We start from the raw sequence: 17589 nt of genomic DNA, 5'->3' as shown, positions 1-17589 counted from the left end.
AACTTAATATAAATAAAATATCAAATACATACATAAATTTTAACTTAAAGCCAGGTTAAAAAAAAAATTGGTAACATTAGCAGATGTCAGCTCAGACGAGGAAAACTAAGACGTACATGGATCTATCGGTCTACAAGTGGATGCATCACAATGGAGATCAGAGCTTGACGATTGTAGCAACTTATTTTTGTCCGGTTCTAATTCACAATGGTTTGAATAGAGAAATACACAGAAATACAATTTTAATCCTAATTATCTTTATACATATGTCCTCCATCATGAGGAAAATGCATTGAGAACATGTTAAAATCACCAAAAACACAGTTTTAATTGAAGTGGGTCTTTAAACTTGTTCTATTTATATTTAATAAAAAAATCAGTGTAATGGGAAAGCAAAATCTTGTTAGGTCCCTTAACATGAATCTTTAACTTGGTTTAATTGATCTTTTAATGAGTTACTAAAGTTTTCTGAGACCGCTCGAATGACTAATGATGCATGGGACTCTGAAATTACTGCACTAACCTCAGCGCCGTTAATGTCTTTGTGTTTGCTGATGCAGGTCAGGATGAGCGGGGTAGTCCACGTGAAGACGCTTCCCTGTAAGCCGTCCTCATCAGGAATCCCCCTCCCCAACAGCCTTCTGCCCTCGTCTCCAAGATCAGACCCCCGTCGGAGGGCATGCAACCTGCCTAAACCTTCCATGCACACCCCCACACACACGCCTTCACAGTCCCCTCTACTCAATCCACGAAACTCCACAAACTCAGGCCTTTCACCCAGAACCCACCCACGAGGTTCTGCTCAGAAAAGTCAGCTCTTCCAGAGAAAAGCAGCTCTCCCTGTTTCTCAAGTCTCACGTTCTGCCTACAGCAGCCCCCTGACCCATCGCAGAGCACCACCTCACGCCAAAGACTCTCTGGATCTGGGGAAGCAGACACCTGCTTATATCCCATCACAGTTTCTACACGATGGCAACTGTAACACAAGTGATTTGATCAACAAGAACCAAACTCTGGGGCCCAACACGCTGCCTTTACCACCACACTTGAAGCGAGAAAACAACTTTATTCCCCTGGTCCAGGAAGGGAAGGGGAAAGATGCTCAAGCAAAACACCCGCCTTGGTCCTCCACGGTGAACAACGGAAACATTCAGCCCTCTGGGTCTAAGCCGAGACAGCCGATCAGAGGTCGCAGCGACTCCAGCAGCCAATCAGACGAGGAGATGGAGTCTCCTGAGGACTGCAGTCCACTCTCTCTTCCTGATCCACTCATTATGTGCAGCGCTCCAATCATGTCCAGCGTTCATTCACTGGATCACAGCCTACAAAGAGAGGAGGCGGAGGCGCAAGGGGCCAGAGTCAACATGGCCACCGTCGCTCCCTTCAGCTTTAGGTAACTTTTGCTATGGTTTTTACATTTTTCTAGGATCGTGCAGAGACAAACTAGCTTTATTTCTATTTTTGTGTCTTTCTGAGACCAATTTTTGTCTACACTAACCACACATTTAAAGTTTTCTGGAGCAGAACTGAGTGTTCATCAGTCCGGCAGCCTTGGGGCAGACTCGGTGCTGCAGTTTCCTCAAACAAACACAAATCTTTTATTTCTAAAATAGACTTTTCAGATTTACTTCATTACTGTGGTTGGGACAAAGCAACCACAAAAAAGCAAAGCTGTGAGAAAATGGGAAACAACTTCACAAGTTCAGCAAAAGTATCAAACGGAATTTATTTGTATGCTAATAAATAGCTATAGAGAACTCCTGCTTCCTCTTTCATTCATTTTTAGGTTGATAATTTTACTCTAATCTAAAAACATGCAAAATATTTAACTGTGTCCTAACTGTTCTGACTGTGTTTGTAACAGGCTGCATATACAGGAGAGGGACTTCTCTCTGGAGGAACTGAGTGACTGCTCATCTGGATCCATAGAAGTCTGCTGTGACGACCTCACACAAGGTGAGAATCTGTTTTCTTCCACCTCTGTCATGTTGAATCCACAAAACTTAGTGTAACAGTTTCTTTACAAAGTTTTACGCTGCAAACTTTCAAACAAAAATGTTAATAAATATGCAAATGACTTAAAATGGAACCTGGATAGTTTGACTGAAGTTATATAATGTGGCGGAGTGTCATTTTTTTTCTCCTAAAGTTATAAATTATTTTAAGAAAAAAAGTCTTATTGACCCTGAAAGTTTGGATTTAGATCAGGAATTACATTACACAGACCATTTCTTTCTGACAGGATGTATTAAATGCACATTGATATCAGATTATTCTTGTCCGGAAGGAGGTATCCATCTTCCATCCTCATGACCATTTTGGATTCTGTGTATTCTTTTTCTTTTGACAGTAACATACTGCCTTTCTTTTATTTTTGCTTTAAGTGATAATATTTCTTGGATTACGAGCTACAGTCACAGTCAGTTTAAGCCTCAAGATCTGGACTTGTCTTTGGCAGTTGACTGCATCAGAAGTTTACTGAATCGTTCTGTTTGACGTGGTTTCAGTTTTACAGCGGAGGGCAAGCTTTAAAATATGCTGTCCAAAGTTTTATGAAACTTTACTGGCAGAAATGTCTCTGATTTAATAGAAATACTAAAAAAACATTTGGAAACCCATTCCAATGTTTTTCAGATGATTCAAGCAGAATTTTTTTCTAATTAAAAGTGACAGCTGATAAACAGTGATCATCTCCAGTTTTAATGAGTCTAAAGAAAAGTGGGCAACCATTGCAGATTTTTTTTTATCACCTAAAAAAAAAGTTCCACTCTTTTAATTAAATGGAGCTTAAATATACAAAAATAAGTGCAAAATTAGCTTTATTTTTTTTTATTATTTGCATAAAATAAAGCAAAGACCAATAAATGACAAAGAAAAGGACATAATTTATTTTAAATTTCACAAACTTATGAGAACCCTTAAAATAATATTTCGCCGTTTTTATTCTGCAATTCAATGTAGTAGACTGAACTCACCTTTTAATTTTAAAGATTCCCTTACATATGTATGTAGCACTCAAATAACCCTTCTTAAAACCCTCTCTGGCCACAATTAATATTTGCTTTCCAAAACAATTAGGGGACTACTTAAGTAAATCAATATTTCTTTGTTAATCACAGACCATGTCAATCTTAAAAAAAAAAAGACAAGAACGTAACGTTAATGCTAACATTTCAGGTATTGAATTGATGTCCTTATTGTAATTAACTGCATATATTACAAAAACATAGTTGAAGGACACTTAATAAATTATACTTTTAAAAGTATGTGACTTTGAAGTGTGGCCTTTTGTCATCCTAATCTATTTCAAATTAGCAAAAGCATTTCAAATTCAGGCTATTAACCTTTTTAAGCAGGTTTTTTGTAGGTTTAAAGCAGCTGGCAAATGAGGAAGGAGTGGCGGCCCAGCTCTTGTCTTTAAAGGCCTCTGGTGTCTGGAGGCTATCATTGTGGTCTTGAAAGAAGCAGAACTGCAGTGTCTTAAACTTCTCTGAAGCTGCTTTTTATGGAGGGCGGGCTGACACAGTAATCACAGTAATTTAGGGGTAAAAAAAGGAAAAGGAGGGGAAATCAGCAGAACATGAGTGCAGGAAGATGAAACTACTAAAGGTCAATTCAGCTCCAATCAGAATTTTTATTTTTCCTGAAAGTTTTTTTTTTCTTACATTGACACGAATCCAATCAGGTGTAACATAATTATCTGAAACCTTAATGAAGATCTCAACCTTTAACGTAATTGTGGCACCATGTGGTCTTTCTATTAGAGCCCAGACCTCCTGACCTTGCTGCTCTCCAGAGAGGTGTATTTGATCATGTTTGTGTCTGAGAATAAGTGTGTGTGTGGAAGCACACAGATGGTGTTTGACAGATAAATGTGATGTATCATTTTTCATCTCCCAGCTAGAGTACAGCTTAAGTTTCCCTGTGGGTGCTCTCAGAGTCCATCAGCTCTCTCTGGCACACAAACAGACATGTGAGTTAGCTCTGTGCAGACACCTACAAGCTTTATGGAGATTCAGATTTTGGTTAGAAAACACCATGTGGCATTCCAAAAATACACATTATTTAGAGACAGATTTATATTTCCCAAATTTCTGTATGATACTAATTAAGTAGTCTAAATTTTTATTTTATTTTTTTGTCTTGTGCTGACTTTAGGATCACTTTCCACTTTCATGTTTAGTATTTAAGGTACACAATCGGCTTGCGGTTTTAAAACGTCATTCTAAATACATCTGTGTGGAAAGCATTTTGATATCCCAGACTGCATCTGCTCTTAGATAGTGTGTAATCTTCTTTGGCCAATCTAATCTGGAAAGACATATGCCAAAGTTGGCATTGGACAGTGATGAGTGGTTTAGTAGCTTTAGAGAGAAGATCAGACATAAGAATTGATAAGATTATGCTCATCATCAGGATGGAGGCAGTAATGAGTGTTTGCAGCTTAATGCCATGGTCTTCTTTGTATTTGACCCCATTTTTGACCTCAGCTTGGATCAAATGCAGAATGTAAAAAACAATATCACTAAAAATAGCACATTGTTCCCTATATGTTTTAATGAAGTATTAAAAAGAAGGAGTGTAACAATTAATCAACTTATAGCATGCGACCATAAAGTGTGGTATCATGTTCTAATAATGTATTACATTACGCTGAACTTTGTAGAACTAAAGTGTGAATGGATGTGTCATTAATTCTTGTTTGTTTGTACACATATTTAATTTAAACTTGATTATTTTGCAAGAAATACAAGGAATATTTCTCTCTGAATCACAATAATCGTATTTTTAGCTAAAGATGTCCTGCATCGATTTTAGGTCAGTGAATCGGATCATTAAAATGAACAAAATTGATAATGAATCAAATCTTCTATCACATATTATGTTATGAAAGTGGCACATCTTGTTTTCGAGGGCTCCTCATTATCCAGAAAACAACAAAAAACAGGACAGTTAAAATACAAATAAAGTATATGACAGACTCTCACATACATCCCCATTCACACACAGCTCTCAACTTTTCACCCCACATCACAATGAATTTATAAAACAAATTCAGTCAAAACCAAAAAGACAAAACACACAATAAAAAAATTAACAGACAAATAAATGTTTATGAGTTAATTCATATGATGAAAATAGGTGCAAATATTGTAAATGTGCCGAAAGAGCTTTAATATATAATTGTCAGAACCAAATCATTGTTAAAACTAATTGTTACACCCCTTTTATAAAGTCGTAATTATATTTCTGACTCTAACTATTGTCTGTGTGTTTTACTTTTTTGTTTACTGTAGGTGTATATTCAGTACAAAATAGTCATAATATTCATGGCTGCTTTTAAAAACACAACATAGACCTGGTTATTGGTAGAAAAACACATTTGTTTTTACCATATATAACTTGTTTATTATGAAAAAAAATTGTGCGATTTTTGCTTTTAACATACATATCCAAATATTGACAGAAAACACAAATATATTTAAACACATGAAATAAATAATTATAGGATATCACACAGAAATGATTGTTTTTCTTTGTTTTAGTAATGCACTCAGGCAGAACAGTCACCTTCTCATATCCCCTCTATTCTTTCCTCCTATGTTTTTCCCCTGGGGACCTTTCCTTGTGATATAGGAAGTGCAGAGTAATGCACATCTGCGTTTCAGAGCAGGAGATGCAGGAAAGAATTCAGAGTGAATTCAAGGAATGGCTGAATGGTTGCACACTCATGATCCCTCTTGACCTATGTGGTGACTCCCATTCTGGGAAGCTCAGTAAAGCTATTCATGTGTGTAACTTCTCTCAAGAATGAAGCGAACAAAAAAGTATCTGTTAACTTAATGACCTGTGAACAAGTGTAAGCTCACTCAGAGTGTAGGCATATCATGTACAACGTTTGAGGCATAAGTTTCAAGTTGAACACATCTTTATGTCAACAAATGCCCCAAAACAAACATTTTGTACTCAGTGATAATGCACTGATGCTTGCTGAGCTGTAACTAAGCAACCACAGCAAAGCATTGTGGGATACTCCCAGGAGATGTAAAACACTGGGGCGTCAGTGAGGAGGCATCCACAAATACCCCTTAAAAACACATCCACACTCAATACCAATTCATTCTTTTCACAGACTTTGTGTGTTTGGCAGCTGATGGTTCAGCTGCAGCGTGACTCATGTGTGCGTCCTTAAAGCCAATTGTCTTTTTGCTAAATAATATTTACGTCTTTTGTGATGCACTTTCACAAAAGTTGGTGAGAGCTGAAGGACTACAATGTTCAGGACACTTACTCATGATGTGTCATCGGCACTCAGTGAAAGAGGTGAATGAGGCGTCCATTTTTAACTCGAGGAAGAACGCCACATGCTGTGTGCTTCACTTAGTGCTGTTTGTGCAAACAGGACATTAATCAGTGAGTCACCGTGTTGTTGAGCTGTATTTGTGTGTGACTGTAAGCATTTGTTTGTCATACTCGGTACTTTTCATTGTGTCCCAGAGTCGCCATGCGTTAGCACATTAGCGGAGATGAGCAAATGTAGCGAGCGTGCCGAAGCAGTACGGCAGGATATCCTCTCCCTTGTCTTACAAGCTTCCTCTGCTCCTCTTGGCATACATATGGAAGTCCTTCCTCACCCAACCTCTTCCTCTTCTGCTCAGTCCCTTCATTACTAGTTTTCTAACATATAGAATGTATTTGTTTTCTTGCAATCTTTATCCTTTCTATTCTTAATTTTATTTAAAGACCCACTCTGAGGAAAATTTGTGTTTTTTACATGTTCTTGTAACATTTTTCTCAAGGAGTACATAAATAAAGAAAATTATATTTAAAACGGAATTTCAGAGTATTTATTTATTCAAATTGTTGTGAATCAGGAGCAGACGAAAAAATGCAGTTTGAAAAAAACTTGTAGTTGTTGCTTAAAATTGCGTAATTGGTCAGACACAAGCTCCCATTCTGACAAATAGATCCATGTACGTCTTAGTTGCTAGTATCTATCTAAAAACTGTACAGCAAGGTAGCTTTGATGTTAATAATCTGGCGGGAGAGAATGTAAACAAAGGGATGATGGTAAATGAGTGCAGGCTTACTCCATGCCAACAGTCCCGCCCACAACTCAGCTGAATTTCTGATGATCTACTGTTCTGCAGAAACTGTCCTAGGAACAACACTTTTTACAAATGTTTTGCCTAAAAACTGCATAACCATAATTAAAAAATCACTTGGAATGCTTTTAAAATAGATCAAAAGATGATTAGAGTGGGACTTTAAAGCCTTGTTATGACTTAACGGTCTGGTTTGGTGCGGTACAGTCCTGTATTTTTTGCGTTTCCATTGTAAAATGGATCCATTAAACAGTACCGAACCCCCTTCAGTTGTAGGTCCATTGAAAAATGGAACGAAACAGTTAGGGCGGAGCCACTATAACTATCCTTTGATTGGCCGAAAGTGATGACGACATTAGAAAGCGCCATTATAGTACTAAGTTAAGCGAATATTTCTGACGGTTTTAAACATCCACACCCGCAATCTTCTTTCAAACAACATTAAATTCCTGTTATACACAATGTAGCTGCCACACTACACTGGCACAATGACGTGCTAGCGGTCTACATCACACGTGCCGTAAAAACGAACCGCCCAGTGGAAGCGAGGCTCAACTGTGTGGAATCGCTCACCAGAATTAACTCGACGATACCATACCACTCCGTACTGTACCGGACCGGACTACTCATGGGAAACAAGACTTTAGAGACTATCTTTACTGACTCAGGCTATTCTTTCTTCCGCTTTGTGACAAACTTAATTTATTCCTAGCTTCTTAATCCAATCCTCTGTTCTCTCTTTCTTCGTCTCTTAATCAACTTTTTGTCTTCTAGTCACACAGAAAAAAGGCAAAAACAAAAGGAACCAAGAGGCAATGAGTGACGACAGGGAGTGGGTGAAAGTGAGAGCACATGCCATCTGTTAATTCGAATGGAAGCCATTCCTTTTAGTTGAAGCCGCCATAATACATTTTGTTCCACCCAAATCTGAAGCGCTTCCCTGTTTCCTATCTGTATTTTTCCTTTTTTTTAAGACTAGAGACCTTGTATAACTTAGTAAGCACACACATAATGAGGTGCAGTGTCTCCAAGTGTGTCCTGCTCCACATGACTGCCTTGAGTGCCTGTATAGACACAGTGGGGAATCTGTTCTGCACTGTTTAGTGATGCTCGGGCAAATATGCTCATGCAAAATATGAGACATTGACTTTCTGCCCGTCTGTCTGCCACCATGTCTCACTCTGTGTTCAAACTGCCCAGTCATCTCAGCTCACCGCTCACCTCTAACCAACATATACTTACTTTTGCTCAAAAGTGCTTTTATGTGTTTATTGAACGGTTTGCTTTCCATTGGAGACATTTTTTTTTTTGCAGCGCTATAACCATAGCCATAAAAACACATTCACAAACTGCTTAGGAACACACTAAATCTATAAAGAGATGGATCTGGTGCCTCACACTGAAGACTGGCACTCATCACATTGAGGAAACGGACCACTTTTTAGATGTCAAGCCCAATTTCTCAGGTAGATTTAGAGTCTGCACAGGCAGAACGCTTTATATGTGTGTTTGTAGAGACTAAGTAGAAGATTGAGAGAATGTTCAGCATGTCTACATCAGCTATATATTAAAGTGATTAGACTGTGGAGCCGGGCAGATGAGTGCCGGGATAAACAAGTAACTGTGTGCTGTTAAAGCGCACTCTTACCTGAGTGCATGTGTGTGTTTTCAAGAGTGATGATGTGTGTGTGTTTTCCCAATCGCATCTGTGTCCCATACAGACTCTGCCTTGTACTTACTTGAGTGTGGTCTTTAACTTTTGACAAACCCTAATTCACCACCAGGGAGGTATCAGAGCTGACTTACAGCATGTCTTAAACCTAAATTACACCCTTCACGCCCCCACCGGCCTTCTCCCAGCTCCCTCAGACCCGATATCTGTTACTGCCTCTCCAGCTTCAGCGTGGCAGAAACACTTTTACATTTGTCCTTTATTACAACTAGCAACTTCTTATTAATGACTGCTCCCCCTGCACAACCAATCAACCCCTCAGCTTCTTTTACAAACACATGCATTCATGACCAAACTCATGTTTGGTTAGGAGCAAGCTTATGTTCTTACTTGCAGTCATTTTTGATTCATGTTGGAGTCAGTTTTGGCTGTTTTTGATGTCTAATTCTAGGAGGAATGTGTGCAAACAGGGCTGCACTTGTTTACACTTTGGTTTAAAAACCCAAATTATTCAAATTTGAACGCTACTCTTAACCTCTTGAAGTTCTGATAACATTGCAGCTGCAGGCGCTGAAAATGAGAAAAGTAGAGTACTCTAAATGGTAATACACCCGAACCATGAACACTCCATTAGCCACATGACCAGACAGGAGGCAGAAGAAAGACAGCAACTGTCGAATCCAATCTGATCAACTTAGACTTTAAATTTAAAAGACAATCCTTATAGGATAGGGGTGTCAAACTCAATCGGACAGGAGGCAAAATCCAAAACACGCCTTCGGTCATGTGCCGAACAAGATAAACATTTAATGAACATACCAATACTAAATTTTAAAAAGCTTTAAAAACATGACTTTTTAAGATAAAAATGAATAAAACAGACAGGAATATTATTCACGAGTAATTAAACTTTAAATAACTTTCGATATTTTACTCTCCATAAAATATATTTTGACAAAATTATACAAGTTAGAAATAGACTAAACGTTAAAAGAAAAAAAAAAACTAAAATGTATTTTCTTTTACATCATTTTATAAGTAATATTACACATATAATTATCCCAAATGATTTGTATCTTTATAAAATACATCCTGTTAAAATTATCCAAATATGAAATGCTGCTGAACAGAACAAACAAATCCTGGAAGTAAAAATAAAATTTGGGCTGTTTTCTTTGCTATGTGTTTTGTTGTGTGGCTGTTTTACCCTTTTTACCCTTCATTATTTTATTTGGTTATGTTTCGTTCTTTCTGCACCTTTAGTGAGAGGGAGGGAGAGGTGATTACATCCTTGTGATGTAAAATGCTGTGATCCAATAAGAAAGCCTTAAGATCATGTGTCAGAGTCAAGGCCTAGGGGTTGATCCGACTTTGGGACATATATGTTGTATTATAAAACACTTAAAAGGTATTTTGCTTTGTTGTTAATAAACCTTTTGTTAAATGTATTTCAGAGCCCAACTGTTTGCTAGCAGCAGTTGTTAGTGTACAATGCTAATTACTGCATTTTTCTCATGACGGTGGACACATATAAAGCAAATTAAACATAATTAAACATAATTAACTTACCACTAGGAATGCTTTTACAACAGATCAAAAGATGATTGGAGTGGGACTTCTAAATTCTGAGTCTTCCCATTTTAAAATGATCATCAACTTCTGTTTGTCATTGAAGGGAACAGTCTAACAGATTAGCATGAAACAAAGATAAGCGGACTGAGTAGGAAGAAAATGACCGGTTTCTGTATCAGCCCAGAATGCACAGAGCCATAAAATGACGTAGCTGAGAGCTAACCAAGTCCCCTCGACTGGAGCGCTGGCTTCTTGGGCCCTGTCTCATCGATGTGACAGTCATCGAGCAGGCACACACTCATACACAAGCGGGGAAGAGAGACAATAAAACAGACACTTGGGTTTACACTTGTACACAAATGTGCCTATTTCACATCGCTGGGGTATTGGGATTGTTGTGCTTAGGGATGTGCTGAGAAGGCAATGAATCCATAACATAAAAGATTAATGGCCTGTGCATTTGTATTAACTAGACAGGGAGAGCGAGGTGTACTGGAAAGCGAGGGGAGGAATAAGATAAAAGAGATAAAATGAGGCAGGTGGGTGTTGCCTAGTGACCATTTGGCAACTTTTTGGTCAGTGCTGCAGCTTATTCAGAATAAACCTGTAAGGCTTGTTTGATTATTTATCAATGAAAATCGTCTTTTGGTGTTTTTAACGTGTTCTTGTTGCGTTTTTCTCATGATGGAGGACATATGTAAAGAAATTTAAGATTAAAATTGTGTTTCTGAGTATTTCTTTATTCAAATTGTGGTGAATCAGGAGCACACCAAAAAATGCAGTTTGAAAAAGCTTGTAGTGTTACATACAAACTACTCCCCGTTCCACTCCATTTTAATGCATCCACTTGCAGAAAAAAACTAAAAACTATACGACTGGATAGCTCTAATAGTGCTCGCCATTTTTGTTGCACCAGTAATGTTAGATCAGGGTTGTAAAGGGGCTGCAGGCTAGTGGGAGAGTGTGTAAACAAAGGGATGATGGGAATTTAGGGCAGGTTTACTTCATTCAAATTGTTTAACCCACAACTCAAAAAATAAAAGTATAATTTTTTAGATTTTGGCTAAACACAACTCCGCTGGGAATGCTTTTTTAAAAGATGAAAGATTTTTGGTAGTTTTGGTTCTTTGAACAAAAACAAAAGCTTGATCTTAAATATAAAATTGGAAAACATAAGAAGTTATGTAAATAAAATAAATATATGCATTTTAGTAATTTTTACTCATCTTTTGCTTCATCGTTTCTGGCTTTAAGTTGTTTTAACAACAGAAAATTAAAATTTACACAGTTAATAACTGGAGTTAGATATTAAATGTAAACCTTATTTTTAAAGGTTCTTAAAGAAAAACAGGGAAGAATTTACACGAGATCCTGATAATGTATCATCCAACCCTTATGTTCGCACATGCAGCATAACACAGCATCTGCAGCGTAACAGAACATGAGGCGGTGAATCAGCCAGTGGGAGGAAAGGCAGAGTGAGGGACAACAAGAACGAAGGAGGGAAGGAAGGAAATAGGAAGAAGAATTAGAGGGAGGGCGATTGGGGGAAGAGTGAGCGAGGCGTTGCTTGTTGGGGAGGCAGAGGGAGGAGAGAACGAGGGGCGAAGGGGGGGCGGGATGTTGCTGCTGCTGCTGCGACTGTTTCTCTTGTCAGTCGGCTCCTGCTCGCCTGGCGATCAGGAGGGAGCGCAGAGTGGGAGCGAAGCAGAGAGGGACGCCAGGAAAGAGAGCGGTCAGTTATTCATCCACAAAGGAGCAGAGGACTCAGTGTGAGAGTGTGGATTTAGGTGCTGGACACAGATCTCCACATCCATGGATTATCAGCAGTGAGTAGGGCTGTCACTTCATTAGTTCATCCTCATCTTCAGCAGAGGCGTGAACCCTCAGTCTCACACTGCAGGGAGTCAGTCTCAGTCATGACCCAGGCGGATGGAGGGAGCAGCAACCCGCCAGCCTTTGTGTCTTTACGCCTTCCATTGTCCTCTTTTTTTTCTCTGTCTTTTCAGCTTACTTGTTGGTGTCTGACTCTGCCACTGATGCTGTTGCTTTGCTCTCTGCAGGAGGGATGCTGGAGGCTAATGTAGCTAGCATTAGCATGACGGCTAAACCCAGAGAGTTGAACCTCAGGTCTGCAGCTGGATCCTGCCAGGGTTCTTCAGCTCCGGCCATGGCTTTCAGGAAGCCACAAACGAAGCCTTCAGCTTTGCCTCAGGGGCCTTCCCGTTCTTCTGGTCCAGAGCTCAAAGTTTACCGACCTTCCTCCGGGTCCATCCCCATTCCAAACCCCAATGTGTCCGGGCTCCGCAAACAGCGATCCCTCGGCAACTTGTGTGTGCTCACCGACGCCGAGAAGAAGCTGCACCTGTACCAGTCTCCTCGGTGGAATGATGATACCAGCCGGCCTGGTACCGGGATCAGCAAAGCGGGCCAGAGCAGGACAGGTCAAGCAGGCACTGGGAGACAGCCACTTTCTCGGACACTCTCCAAGTCCGAACAATCTCTGTTTCAGGGAAAGCCAAAGTCCTACTGCGCCCCAGTGATGCCTTCAAGTGTGGGCAAGCCGAGCCGGATCCCAGCGCCCGGCAAACCGCGAGGGCCCTATGCTGAGGTCAAACCCATCAGTAAGGCAGGTGAAGGTGGCCAGAGCTCAGACACAGATGCGTCTGACCTATCCTCCAAAGCAAACACTAATGGACCTGCAAGCATGGAAACTAATGGCACAAAGAATGGAGACAAGGGGAGGCCTGGATCTCTATCAGAGGAAAAGAAAGAGAAGAAAGGGACAGAGGCAGAAGATGACAAAGGCTTTCTAAAGGTGGATCCAGAACTGGTTGTGACAGTTCTGGGAGACTTGGAACAGCTGCTCTTCAGCCAAATGCTGGGTGAGTTTGTGTTATAATTTGACCCTCTTCTCCACACCCAAACCCTCACGCTCCAGCATCAACATTGAATTTTAAATGAATTCAGTCTCTGTGCAGCAGACCTTAACATCAGCGCTTCGGCTCTTTTTTTATATTCTATTCACACCCTGTTTTACACACAGCACACACAGTGTGTGTTGATTGTATTGTGGGAGCGATCTGGAGTACAGGCTAAAGTCAGCATTTCTAGAGAGCTGACATTGTTGTGTTTTTGGCTCATTAGCCAGCACTGTAGTTTTGTGTCCCAGTGAGCTACATTTATGTCACCTCGATAAATAATCAGCCCTTCTTCTTCTGCTTTGTTTACATCACAGAATCCACCGTTTATTACTCCCATCAAAATCACATTTTCATATTTCAATAGTACAGAGCCTGAATCCAACCTCCATCTTTTTGCTGGCCCATGCTAAAGTCAGCCACTCGTTAATAAAGGTCGTGTGAGTGGGCCTGGTGGGGAGTGTGTTTTCATTCGGTAAATAAAGGGGCTGCTCATGGACCCAGCCTCCGATCACAGTGTGCCACATATTTAGCCTCACGCCACTCCTTCCTCGCCCTTTCCCTCCGCCTTCCCGCCGTTGCCATTGATCTTCGGGCTACTGACAGATGGTCACTATCCACCACACCACACCCCCGCTGCCTCCCCCTGTTACCGGGGGCAACGTGTTTGAGGAGAGCAGAGAGGTACTGCCCTGAAAAATATTTTGTGATGCATCGAAAGTTTAGCAGCTTCAAGACAGTAACGTCACGCTGCTTCTGAAGTGATGACTAGCTTTATGACCAATTCAGCAAGTGAGGGTTTTAATTCACAGCCTGTCATCCATTAAACACTATGAGAGTCAATGCTAGTGAGCAATTTCTTTTAAGGACGCAGAAAGCATGGTGCAGCTGGTCGTTATGCTTAGTTTGATGGGAGGAAATCGTTTTCAAATGTATTGATCTTCCTCTGCTTTCTGGATTTCCTCTCTCTGAGGCTACCCCAATGTGGAGCACTGACAACTACACATCGATAATTATGTTTATGTTGTACCTGCTGTTTAGCATGTTAATGGTATGTGTGTGTGCGACATTGCTGCATCAGGAAGTCAGGTAATGCTGAGCAAAAGAGAAGAGAGAAACAAAGAAAATGGGAGCAACATAAAAACATGGATTCATACAAGAAATAAAATTATTGGAGAAAGACTAAAAGACGTTCAGGAGTTAAATACATATCATTTGTCTACCTCATAGTCAGTATCTTTGGGTTGCCTGTCTTTCATTTCACTTATTGAAACAAATCACCTTTAATTATTATTGGAATACATTGAGATGTATGTGGTCTCTTGACAGCAGGTCCTAATGAGCCTTGTTTTATTCACTTTCGGAGAATAATCTGATTGGTTTGCTGATTGCTCAGCGCAGACATGATGCATTTTGATTTTCTTCATAATTGTGTCTATTTTAAATCTAAATGGTTCAAATAGGCTTCAAATGCTTCACTGGTTTGATGTAAGTCAATAATATATATACATTTTGATTTATCCAAAATGTTTTAAGTGAAAACTGCACCTAAAGAAAGGAATGAAAAAGTAAACGGATGAGTTGTGGGTGGGACTGTTGGCACAAAAGTAACCCTAAGTTGATATCTCAGCATCCCTTTGTTTACACTGTCCTGCTAGCTTACAGCCCCTCACAACCCCAAGCTAACATTAGCGTAGCAAGAAAAATATGGAATCTATCCAGCCGTATAGCTTTGAGTAGGGCTGAGTATTGCCAATAATTTCCAGAATCAATTCAATTCAATTCATGAGAGCCTGGATTGATTCGATCCAGATTTTCTTTTCAAATATTTGATTCTCTCATTTTCAATTTGAATCAATTCAATTTTGAATTTACATGGTTTACACATTGGTTTAGAAAATACTTTAATAATCTATATGTAGTATGTATCTATATATATTGAAGATATTCATATTAATCTGATACAGTTCACACGTTGTAAAATGTATTAGTGAAATTATAATTTAGATTACAGTTTTACGTGGATTCTCAAACGGAGAAGCTCCAGCAATTGTTCTGCCTCTCCTGAAGAGCCTTTCAGTTTAACCACTAGGTGGCGATCACGCTATAGCATTAAACTTTATTCCAGAAGAAGCATAAGAAAAAACAATGCTTTAGACCAAAAATGATTACTTTATAAAATATTTTCTCAAAATATTTTTTTAAGAGTTTTTCTTAAAAAAAATCATGCTTGTGTGTAAAGATGTTGATTTAGTCATCAATGTATGTTTAGGTCGACTGAGTGTTAGCATTAGCCGTCCTATGAGAAATCCCATTTGATGTTAGCATCAAGCTAGTAGACTTTAGCCTTATGCGTTGGACTGATCTCTACTTTTATGGGTCAATTATGCATCTATTGAGCTTAGATAGATTCAGATTGATTGACCTAGTTTTGAGCCAGATGGCAACTCAGAGGAGGGAAAAAAGATGGATCTATTTATCTGCAAGTGGAAGATTTAGAATTAGAGTCGAGCAGGGAGACTTAGTCCTGCCCATGGTAATTGCTGCATCTCAAACCTGAGCTGCTACTGATCCATCACGATTTGAATTAAATAAAATACTCAGAAATGCAGTTTTAATCTTAGACTCTTGCATATATGCCCTCCATCATGAGAAAATGCTACAAGAACATGTAAAAAAAAGCAAAAATTCATTGAAGTTGGTCTTTACCCAGGGCTTATTATAAGAAGTTTCAGTGTTTTAAATTCATCTTGCACAAACTCTGCTTGAAAAGAAGGAGAGCTCAAGCAGCTGTGTCATTTTGACCACAAGCATAGGTAAAAGCCTTTCTTCTAACTGCCTGCCTGGCATCTTAAGTGACCAAAGGGAGCTGCGGTTTGTTATAGCCCACCGCAGCCTGCCAGAGGTGTGTCACACACACCACAGCAGATGTGGAGGACGGTTGCTTGTGTGCGCAGACGTATGCAAATGTGGATGTGTGTTTTTAGGAGAGGTTAATTGTAATTTGGCCTGCACCTTACAACTGTGGACTCATCCTTTATTGGATCCACTTCTCCATTTCCGATGAGACGTTCAGCTAATTGGGTTGTGGTCCGTGCGCTCCGTCACAGGAAGATAGATTATGGATTCTCGGAGGGTTATTTCTAGTCATCCGCACATCTGCTCCCCTACACATTATCATCCTCAGCTTCGTAAAAGTGTGATTATACCTGTGATAAATGCAGTTTTAAAAATCTGGTTGCCATGGAAGCTGCCTGTCAGTTTGTTTGTGTGTTAGCTGGATGGGGTAAACGTGTGGCGGCGTAGCGTATGTGTCATATTGGGAGACATCTGGGAGCAGGCACTGTGGCATTGTCCTTTCAAGATTAGCCTACAGCAATAGACGCAAATAACAGAGAATGCCACTGAGAATGTAAAATCCATCATCTGTGTGCTTTCAAAAGATAATCCCCATCCCACACACAATACAAAAACAGTCTTCAATATTTAAAGGTGAGGATTAAAGTCTGTAGTATCCGTGCCTTTGTAATTGGACACACATGTTTAACTGCTGTTTGGCGTGAGGCTTGTGGTTTATTAGATTTCCTCCTCTAAAATAAATACATTTAACAATAAGGGCTTAGCAGCCAATATTATTGGAGGTCCCCCACAGCAAATGCTGCAGTCGCGTGCTGAGGTGCTGAACTTCAGATGTCTTCTCTCCCGTGACCCCTCCTGGTCCCTTGCAGCTCCTATAATGAGGTGTTTGTTTGATGGGGTGACCCCCCTCAAGCATTGGCCTCTCCCAGCAGGAGGCAGGGACAGTTTAGAGTGAATCCTAGCTAAGACACAGAGTAAGCATCCGGATTAAGCTCCACATAAAGATAATGAGAAGATTCTTTCCACTAATCACAGATCTATCACCGTGGAAAAGACCAGTCATGGGGGCTGCAATGAATTAAAGATTAAAGCAATCAGGACATCTGTTGGTTAAAGATTTGGGGATGCAGGCCAGAAGATTTGGAATATTGGGTGGTCTTAGTTTTGGCTGAGCTGATGGTCACATGTATTTTAGGGTCAGTAAGAGAACTAAAGTGACACATGGATGCTCATTACAGCAGCATGGATTATCTGTAGTTGGATGTTGTGTGTGCATGGTGGGGTTATTCGAGGCATCTTTTTGTATCTGTCTGTACTGCAAATCTTTACTCAACAAAGCCTGGAAAAGAAGACACGAGCAAACGCATAAACATGCAGGACAATTCAAAGGAACTCAGCAGCGCTGCAGGAAATAACGTCAAAGCGCTGCAGCTTCCTCGATCCATGACATGCTTACACA

The 17589-nt window shown here is 39.9% G+C and overlaps 1 protein-coding gene across 12 annotated transcripts in view; it reads left to right on the top strand.

The window, feature by feature from the left end:
• The window catches only part of LOC112159176 (neuron navigator 1), an 86881-nt gene that overhangs the window by 10003 nt on the left and 59289 nt on the right, over window positions 1–17589 (top strand). For 11 of the 12 annotated variants that reach the window (XM_036212727.1, XM_036212736.1, XM_036212735.1 and 8 more), the window contains 3 exons: window positions 561–1393; window positions 1865–1956; window positions 12414–13235. In XM_036212727.1, coding sequence (XP_036068620.1) covers window positions 567–1393; window positions 1865–1956; window positions 12414–13235 — 1741 coding nt within the window. In that variant the 5' untranslated portion in view covers window positions 561–566. Of the gene's footprint in view, window positions 1–560; window positions 1394–1864; window positions 1957–11941; window positions 12180–12413; window positions 13236–17589 lie in introns of those variants that run through there. The other variant, XM_024293080.2, reaches the window with a different exon arrangement.

The sequence above is a fragment of the Oryzias melastigma genome, linkage group LG7, assembly GCF_002922805.2.
Source record: "Oryzias melastigma strain HK-1 linkage group LG7, ASM292280v2, whole genome shotgun sequence".
Taxonomy (NCBI): domain Eukaryota; kingdom Metazoa; phylum Chordata; class Actinopteri; order Beloniformes; family Adrianichthyidae; genus Oryzias; species Oryzias melastigma.
Note: the sequence above shows the minus strand (reverse complement) of the source record. Positions and strands in the feature narration are given on the sequence as shown.